At 41.7% G+C, this 10,560-nt stretch overlaps 1 protein-coding gene across 1 annotated transcript in view; it reads left to right on the forward strand.

Moving 5' to 3' along the window:
* LOC120980617 (cathepsin E-A-like) overlaps nucleotides 1–9,341 on the forward strand; it is a 44,564-nt gene extending 35,223 nt beyond the window's left edge. Inside the window, exons 7-10 of the mRNA XM_040409813.1 lie at nucleotides 2,200–2,344; nucleotides 2,965–3,063; nucleotides 3,146–3,679; nucleotides 9,330–9,341. Coding sequence (XP_040265747.1) covers nucleotides 2,200–2,344; nucleotides 2,965–3,063; nucleotides 3,146–3,358 — 457 coding nt within the window. The 3' untranslated portion in view covers nucleotides 3,359–3,679; nucleotides 9,330–9,341. The remainder of the gene's footprint in view (nucleotides 1–2,199; nucleotides 2,345–2,964; nucleotides 3,064–3,145; nucleotides 3,680–9,329) is intronic.
* The last annotated feature ends 1,219 nt before the right edge of the window (nucleotides 9,342–10,560 follow it).

Genomic DNA, 10,560 nt, shown 5'->3' on the forward strand with positions numbered 1-10,560 from the left:
GAAAATGTTATGCCCAGCCCAATTTTTTCTATGTAATTACTGTATACTGTATATGCCATACGGAAAAACGGAACAGAAACGGAAGCACAACGAAACTCAAAAACGGAACAACGGATCCGTGAAAAAAGGACCACAAAAAACTATAAAAGCCATACGTTCGTGTGAACTAGGCCTTAGGGTTCGTTCACACGACCGTTGCTGTCCCGTGCCCGTGGGGCAGGCACATGGGGATCGCAGACCTATTCACTTGAATGGGTCCGCGATCCCTCCGTTCCGCAAAAAGATAGAGCATGTTCTATCTTTTTGCGGTGCGGAGGCATGAAACGGAACCCCAGAAAGCACTCCGTAGTGCGTCCGTATTGTTCTGTTCCATGCTTCCGTTCCACACCGTTCCGCATCTCCAAATTTGCAGACCCATTCAAATGAATGGGTCCCCATCCGTGATGCGGAATGACAATGGAACGGTTCCCGTGTATTGCGGATTCGCAAATGCGGTCCGCAATACGGGAACGGGGCGGGACACTAACGGTCGTGTGAACGAGCCCTTAGTCTGAAGAAACCCTTAGAATGTTAGAATTCACAATGATTTGGGTAACATTCCTGTAAAGATAATACAAAATGTCTAAGGCCTCTTTCAGACAGGCGTTGCGGGAAAATGTGCGAGTGCAAATCATTGTAATGCGTTTTGCACTCGCGTGAGAAAAATCGCGCGTGTTTGGTACCCAAACCCGAACTTCTTCACAGAAGTTCGGGCTTGGGATCGGTGTTCTGTAGATTGTATTTTTTTCCCTTATAACATGCTTATAAGGGAAAATAATAGCATTCTGAATACAGAATGCATAGTAAAATAGCGCTGGAGGGGTTAAAAAAAATAAAATAAAAAATTTAACTCACCTTAGTCCACTTGATCGTGCTGCCGGCATCTCCTTCTGTCTCCTTCTTTGCTGATTGTATGAACAGGACCTGTGGTGACGTCACTCCGGTCATCACATGATCCATCACCATGGTAAAAGATCATGTGATGGATCATGTGATGACCGGAGTGATGTCACCACAGGTCCTGTTCCTACCAGCAAAGAAGGAGACAGAAGGAGATGCCGGCAGCGCGATCAAGTGGACTAAGGTGAGTTAAATTATATTTTTTTTTTTTAACCCCTCCAGCGCTATTGTACTATGCATTCTGTATTCAGAATACTATTATTTTCCCTTATAACCATGTTATAAGGGAAAATAATAAAGATCGGGTCCCCATCCCGATCGTCTCCTAGCAACCGTGCGTGAAAATCGCACCGCATCCGCACTTGCTTGTGGATGCTTGCGATTTTCATGCAACCCCATTCATTTCTATGGGGCCTGCGTTACGTGAAAAACGCACAAAGAGGAGCATACTGAGATTTTCACGCAATGCACAAGTGATGCGTGAAAATCACCGCTCGTGTGCACAGCCCCATAGCAATGAATGGGTCAGGATTCAGTGTGGGTGCAATGCGCTCAACTCACGCATCGCATCCGCGCGGAATACTCGCCCGTGTGAAAGGGGCCTAATAGTGGTACATTACCTAGACTTGGACAGAATTTTTTAGCATATTTTATTATTCAAAAATTCTTCCATCCTGAATAAGGACGTTGAACTGAGAAGAAGCCTCTGTGATAAAAGGGGGTAAAACATCTTCAAGATTTTTAAACACGTCTGGTTGATTTTGGTTTACCACGGCTACATGTACGCACAAGTAGAACCTATATAAATATACTACAAAATGTTATAAAAACTTTGGGGGTCATTTATGAGCAGATATACACCACTTTTGTGGCGTATATCTGTTGCAGATTCTGTTTCAGCAGAATCTGCGACTTCTTCCCAGCTCACGCCAGTTCCAAAAAAGAGAGCATGGCAGGGAAGGGGACCGGTCGGTAGGCCCGTCTCATTCATCATTTTCAACACCCGTTTTAGGTGTAGAAAATGGTCTAAATGTAAGACAGTAAGGAAGCTGTCTTACATTTACAATCGGCAGTGGATGCGGCAAAGTTATCCACCACCAGCACAGGATCCACCTCCACCAGCACAGGGGCTTATTAAGACTAAATCTAAAACGCTAATCTTAATAAGTGTGCCCCTATATTTTTTTATTTGATTCTAGACATACTTTTGGATTACCATCATTCTAACGGTTTTATCGCGTGTATTTTGTTTTCGTGCAGTATCAAAGTTCATGAAAAAGGAGTACTTTGTCCTAATGGATGTGAGGCTATAGTTGATTCAGGCACTTCCCTCATTACCGGGCCTAGTGCTGATGTAAAAAAAATGCAGAAATTCATTGGAGCTACACCCTTGTTATATGGAGAGGTAAAAACTTGACTTTTTGAAATGTCATTGTCATTATGAGGTTAATGTCATTGAACTGTTTTACATCCCAATGTGCCTATATGGCTTTTGTCTCAAAACACACTGGTAAGTGGTCAAGATGCCTACCTCAAGAATCCCACCTTCCAATATTGCCACTTACCTTAAAAGACATGGCATTGTGGGTCACATGCCCAGGGGTGGAATTTCAATTAATGATGGGAGCATCAGGTACTTATGCACCTGGCCGGTGGCCGCAGGTGCACTCCTAAATTCAACAATATTGTGGTCCTTTAATGAGTGCCATGTTTCTGCAGAGTTTCCTACTGCAATCCAAAGTACATGAATTTTGCTGTGGAATCCACATTGAAAGCCACATAAGTTTTCCATTGTATGAACATACCTTATGGCTATGTCCCTAGGTAATGGAAATGCTGTTTTTTCCCCCCTCCAGATTCAATGTAAAATTTGTAGATTTTGCAGCAGATTCACCATGGAATTTACGGCAAATCCTGCAATGGTTTTTCCACCCATGTGGACTTTCACTACTATTGTTGAACTCTTATGACTACAATCATAGTGATCTGTCTCTTCAATACTCATGTATGTATTGTATTTTATAGTACTTTGTAGACTGTAGTCATATATCCAGTCTTCCAACTGTGACATTCACCATTGATAAGAGAGACTACACCATATCTCCTGAGCAGTATGTAATGAAGGTATGTACACTGACAATATTATATGCTGTAGGCACCAGGTAGCACACAGTATGGCGCCATAATACTTTCTTAATGCTTTCAGGAGCACGCAGGAAATTCACCTCGGTGCTTGACTGGCTTCCAGCCCATGGACTTGTCTTCAAAATCTGGACAACTATGGATCCTGGGAGATATTTTTATGTCAAAGTTTTATAGCATATTTGACCGTGAAAATGACAGGGTAGGTCTGGCGAAATCCCGCAAAAAGAAACATAGACTTAGTAATACGGAAACCACAGGATCCTTCAATTTGTAAATGTTCCAGCTACAATTCCTAGATGTTATATCATGAAGGAAAACTATCACATTCATTTTATCATGTGAGCTTCACTGTTCTTTACAGATGCAACATATTATAGCAATACATCTGTATATTAGCTTATTCCCTGAGTCATGGAATTAGATTTTTTATATACATACATACGTTGCAGGAAATATATTAACACTTATGCTAGTGAAATGGGGAGGGGGGGGGCAGTTGCTTATAGCAACTAATGACTTTACTCCTTTCATCCTCTAAAACAGGGGTCAGCAACTTCCGCCACTCCAGCTGTGGTAAAACTACAACTCCCAACATGTGCGTGCTGGGAATTGTAGTTTCACTGCAGCTGGAGTCCGTAGAGCTTTTCGATCCCCACTCGAAAAGCTCTTTTAAAAATGAGAAATTTTGAGCAAAGGCTTCACTTATCATTAGATATGTCAAACCATGGAAATAAACTCTGTACCTTATTTGCCTATATTGTGCACCTATCTTAGAGAAATACATTTTAAATGACACTAAAGTGAAGTGAGTGAACAAGATTATATGTAACATAAGACATGCAGTGGCATATTTTGGTGGTTTAAAATGGTTCATATTATAAAGAAGTAAGAAATGTCGTATTTTAAGTGGATACTCAAATAAGTAATGCTAGAACTTTATTGTATGCATCAGATTTATAGGTGTAATATAATAAAACATTATATATATATATATATATATATATATAAACATTATAATTAGAGATGAGCTAAATTTGACAAAAAAATTCGCTTGGTGACGAATTACTTCGTCACGAAGCACATTTTTTTGTAAGTAGCGAGTGCATATAGTGCTATAGTGCTGCCCCCGTCATTGTACCCCTTAGATGCCGCGTTCATACATGATCGTGTAAAAACAGTGTAAAATTAACAATAATAAAAAATTAAATCAAACTTACCGCCTCCATTTGCTCGCAACGGGCCGGACACAGGATTTCGGCCGAGATCTTCAATCAAGATGGAAGCTGGTGGCCCGTCGCGAGCAAATGGAAAATGTAAGTTTGATTTTATTTTTTACACTATTTCAGGTTAAATCGATTCGCTGACACGAAGCGCGAAGAAATTCGGCTTCGAGTCAAATCAAATTTATCCTGAAATTCGTGGGATTCGATTCGCTCATCTCTAATTATAATATATAATAATACTGAAGGAATTATTAAAAGATCTTGACATAGTACCAAGTATAACTATGTAAGTTCACCTATTTTATCTTTCCAATTTTTTACATTATAATTGAAACGACACTACCATACCAAATGGCATCACTTTCTAAAACCACTAGACTTCTCTATCACTATATTTTACTCATATTAGACATGATTTTCTCATGATTTGTTTTGTATTTTCATCTGTAAGATCCTCTTTACAATATTTCTTTAAAGGGAACCTGTCATGTGGATATTTGATTATAATCGAACTAATTATATACAATCATTAACTACTAAAAAGTACCTTAGATGTATTCACTTACTGGTGTGACAGATGGTTACCCCATAATATACACACAAAGATGCCACATGCTAATGAGCTGATTGGAGTCCGACGTGATGTCATTGAGTCCAGCGTATATTTAATTCAGAGCTATAGCCACTCCCCTGCCCACCTGCTGCTGATTCATATGGAAAATAACTGTCAATCAGCAGCAGGTAGGCGGGGAGAGTCAGGAGCTCATGAATATTCAGGACTCATCATTATCAGCTGGAGCTTTTCAATACAAGATGTTGGCAGATTGACTGGGTCAATTAAAGAAAGTGACCCAGCATTGTGCTAAGAGAATCAGTCACTTATTTATGTTGCCCTTAGTTAGGACACCATAAAACTGGTGACAGGTTCCCTTTAAATACATTTCTACGTGTTGTGTCTTAACATTGGATTCACGCCCCTGACAAATCTCCAAGGTGCAAATGACACCCAGCATATCAAATATTAAGCCGCATAAACTTAACCAAATTGGAGAATTTGCATTAACACATTCATTTTGGACTGCAAAATAATTTTCCACAGGCTGCATATATTTTTTTTTATTCTTCTTTATGTCTGTTCAGTAATCCAGAATACTTGATTATGCAACAATCACTGTGTCCTATAGAGGTACAAAGCTATAGACATTAGATGGAAATCTACCTGCTGATGCAATCTGTCATATGATTGCAGTTATGACTGATACCACTATCAAATTCTTCTTGAAGGCAGGAGAACAAGTGGCAAAAGCATCATCTACTATAACTTTCAGTCGACTGCAATCAAGCAACATTCCCTATTACAACCAGTTAAAGGGTAAAAAAACACAGTAGATTACAAAGCTACCAGCTTGGCCAAGAGTTATGTCTTATGTCACATTTAGATCAATGAAATTAATTCTCTATAATTAGTTTTCTGGACTTTACAGGGATACTAGGGATTCATATCAGATTTCTGTGCCATTTCTACAACAGTAATTGCTTTTGTATATTCAAACCGTCATAACAAAAGACAAATATCACATCTCATATGGCAGGTAACATACGTGCGGCGCATGGGGGAGTTAAGGAGGGTACCCTTTCACTAGGGAGAGGGAGTGGTGACCCCTAACTAACCTACAGTAGCACTGGCACCTGGCTGCCCTGACGTCCCTAGACGTTCTGCTAACCCATACACCGATCATGTGCCTTGTCCCTGGCCTATCCTGAAATAAGCCCTAGGTAGTGAGTAGGGCGGTTGGACCACTAGTCCTCACCACTGACACCTAGGGTAACAACAGGTAAAGGACAAACAACACAAACACAATCAGTTCTAACAGCTCCACAGCAACAGTTGTCCCAACTCCATCTGAGGCCAGAATAGAAGATCTGAAAGGAAGGTCTATATCTGGCAACAAAGAAAGCAGAAAGGGAAAATATATACTAGCTGGAAGTGGCAGACAGAGAACAGCTGAAAGTAAAAGCTACAGATTCCTAAATGGGACAAAAAGGATCGCAAATCTAAGCAGGAAAACCTGGACCAGAATCTATTCCCACCACTTGGTCATGGAACGATCTCTTGAGAAACCGAGCGAGTAGCCACCCCAGGCACAACAGGGTCAGCGATAGGTCGTGACATCCTCTTGACAACAGAGCAAAGTAATCTGCCATGTACATATGGAGAAGTGTATGGATGGGGGGCACTCGACTATCTTGAACCAATGGATGATCGATGCGGTGTTATAATTGTGTTAAAATTGTATTCAATCAACATATTAAATCACATTAATAATGAAAAGGCGCCATATAAAAATAATTGCATAAAACCATATACATAATAAAATATTAAATCAAATCATGCATATTACAAACTTCCTGATGTTTGCAGACATAAACGGCTTCTCGGCAAACTCCAGGTAATTATAGTACCACTGGTACCTCAATAATAGGTAAAATGGAAATCACTTTAGTTCGCCTCACACTTTACTGTAAATTGGATGAATGGAAGTCAGTCCACAATATCGACTAGGGGACCGGCACCGCTATGTGGCTATAGGATATTGTTGTTCACCACAGGTGCATAGTTTAGCTTGCTGCTCAATGTGTTGGTGCAGCGTGCTGCCAGATATATCTAGACTCCGTATGGTATAGTCAAACTATAGTGTCCGGTTAGGGCATCAAGAGATGAATATGCACAAATATTTAGTACATTACCCCTCCAGACGACTTAGCTGAGTAATAATGAAGTAGGCGCGCACCTTACTATTATAAAAGCTACAAGCTGACTAAGCCTCCGTTACAGTCTCCGACACCGCCCCCTACCGGATCACGTGGACAAATTCAGATCACGTGACCGGAGATCACGGAAACAAGCAGGAAGGTCCTACAAAACTATCCTGGCGTCTTGACCGCATGGAGACTTGATTTGCCTCAAGAGGATTGAATCACAACACAAGTCGTCTGGAGGGGTAATGTACTAAATATTTGTGCATATTCATCTGTTGATGCCCTAACCGGACACTATAGTTTGACTATACCATGCGGAGTCTAGATATATCTGGCAGCACGCTGCACCAACACATTGAGCAGCAAGCTAAACTATGCACCTGTGGTGAACAACAATATCCTATAGCCACATAGCGGTGCCGGTCCCCCCCTTTTCGGACTGTGTGGACCATCATTGTGGATTCATATCCACCTATCCATTCTAGTCGATATTGTGGACTGACTTCCATTCATCTAATTTACAGTAAAGTGTGAGGCGAACTAAAGTGATTTCCATTTTACCTATTATTGAGGTACCAGTGGTACTATAATTACCTGGAGTTTGCCGAGAAGCCGTTTATGTCTGCAAACATCAGGAAGTTTGTAATATGCATGATTTGATTTAATGTTTTATTATGTATATTGTTTTATGCAATTATTTTTATATGGCGCCTTTTCATTATTAATGTGATTTAATATGTTGATTGATTAAATACAATTTTAACACAATTATAACACTGCATCGATCATCCATTGGTTCTAGATAGTCGAGTGCCCCCCATCCATACACTTCTCTTTTTCTCCTACTGTGACCAGGGGTAGGCCGCAAGGGGTGTGCACCATATCCAGGTGATACACAAGGTTTGAGCCACTGTACCATATATTTTTCCCCATGTACATATGGAACCTTGTGTATTAGTCATGGTCGGCCGCCTGGTTAAAGTCAGCAGCATCTTCAAGATCCATGTTGGATTTGCCAAGTGCAAAACCTACATGTGAACATAATTAAAAAAAAGAATGCATGTGTTGATGCAAATTTAGAGGGGGGGGGGGGGGCAGGGGTTGGCAATAGGGGCAGTCACTCCCCCTAGATCATCCGCAGCATTAAATCCTGATGCCATCACTCAAGCGCTTTGATGAAACCAACCAATGTGAATGCCTAAACTAGTCTACAGCAACTGTGGGTCAAACCTGACACATCAAGTGTGAACAGTACCTAAGGGTTACATAGTGGCACGGAGTGTGTGTGTGTGTGCTGTGTGAGGAAGGCACACGTGACGGGAGCTCATCCAAAGAGTAACAGGAAGAGCACAAGGGTAATATTGTCCTGAGTACAGCCAAGCTGTAATAATAATAAAACATGAGCCACAGGGAGCAGCAAGTAAGGAGGTGTGCTGAGGTGGAGACCAGTGATCTGCCCCATTCCAGGATAGGATACAAGTGCAATGCTGGGACTGTAAAGCACGCACACCACACCAGAATCGCAATCAAGGGGACTACTCGCAAGAAGAAACGCATCCAGTGAGAGCTTGATATTATTCCTATGTTAAAGTATATAGCTTTGTATTGAGACTCTTATTTTACAGACATACGGTATGTTACTGTAGATACACTCTATGGACAAAAGTATTGGGACACACCTTAAAGGGAGTCTGTCACCTCCATTTGGCCATATACAGTGCTTACATTGCCCTATAGCACACCTATACATGAATGTTATGGTACCTTTGTCTTTGTCTTTACACTTGCAGAAGCTGGAAAAACGAACTTTGATTGATATGCAAATGAAAACTCACAAGTGCCCAGGGGCGGTGTTCACTGTGTTGGTGCCCAGACTGCCCCGCCTTTTTTCATTGTTCCCCCGCCCCAGCCTCTGCTTATGCCCGCCCTCCTATTCCCTTGCGTCATCCTAAGGTCCAGCCGAGATCCCTCGACTGTGCACTGCCTCGCCGAAGAATGCGCACTGCTATGCCCATTGTTGGCACGGCATCGCTTTAACTACTGCGCATGCTTCGGCGAACGGCGCAAAACCAGCGGCGTTCGTTTTTCCAGCTTCTGCAAGTCTAAAGACAAAGGTACCATTACATTCATGTATAGGTGTGCTATAGGGCAATGTAAGCGCTGTATATGGCCATATGGAGGTGACAGGTGTATATAAGCATGCACGTCAGACATTTGAGACTGGTGTGAAGGTTCACCCTGTAGCAGGACAATGACCCTTAGGGTCCATTCACACGTCCGCAACAGTTTTGCAGTCTGCAAATTGCGGATCCGCAAAACACGGACACCGGCCATGTGTGTTACGCTAAAGCAACACTGGAGTGGCTTAAAGGGGTTGTCTCACTTCAGCGAGTGGCATTTATCATGTAGAGAAAGTTAATACAAGCCACTTACTAATGTATTGTGATTGTCCATATTGCCTCCTTTGATGGCTAGATTTATTATTCCATCACATTATACACTGCTAGTTTCCAAAATTATGACCACTCTGCAATCCAGCAGCAATGGCCGTGCTTGCATAATATAGGAAAACGTTCTGGCCTCTCTGGTGGCTGGGACTGTAGGAGCTCACATAGGCAGGTGCTTTTTTCTATAGTGTGAAAGCACGACCACCACTGTTGGATTGCAGGGGGGTCGTAACCATGGAAACGAGAAGTGTACAATGTGATGGAAAAATGAATCCAGCCAGCAAAGGAGGCAATATGGACAATCACAATACATTAGTAAGTGCCTTGTAGTAACTTTCTCTACATGATAAATGCTATTTGCTGAAGTGGCACAAACCCTTTAAGATGTCTTTACATGGGACGAAACAGCAGGCGATTGTCGGGAAGGAAGCGTTCCACAGTATGAGGAGCAGTGATCTCTAATGCCATCGCTCTTCCCATACTGACTATTTTTTGGCCGACAGCAGATGCTGTTTAGATAGCACAATCTGCTGCCAGCAAACAATAATGTTTGTGACCGCATGAATGATCTTTTACCCAATGAACGTTTTGCTCATTCATCAGGTAATTTTCGGCACATTTACACTGCCAGATAATCGCTAACGAGCATTCCTATGAATGCTTGTTGGTGATTATCTGCGGGATTCTCGCCCTGTGTAAAGGGCCCTTTAAGGGGAAACATTGAAATGACTTGGAATAGACCTAGTCAAAGCCCAGACCTCAATCTCCTTAAGAATCTGTGGCATGACTTGAAGAGTGCTGTATACAAACACAACCGATATAACTTGAAAGAGTTTGGAGCAGTTCTGCCTGGAAGATTGGGAAAAAATCTCAGTGTCTAGATGTTCCAGGCTAATAGAGACATACCCCAAGAGACCTGCATCTGTAATTGCAGAGAAAGGTGACCACAAAGTATGGAATTTCAGGGGGTGAATACTTATGCACTTTAACGTTCTATGTTTTTTGTCTTAATTACTGTGTCACATTAAAATATTTTGCACCTTCAA

Source organism: Bufo bufo, chromosome 1 (assembly GCF_905171765.1).
Source record: "Bufo bufo chromosome 1, aBufBuf1.1, whole genome shotgun sequence".
In the NCBI taxonomy this organism is placed as follows: domain Eukaryota; kingdom Metazoa; phylum Chordata; class Amphibia; order Anura; family Bufonidae; genus Bufo; species Bufo bufo.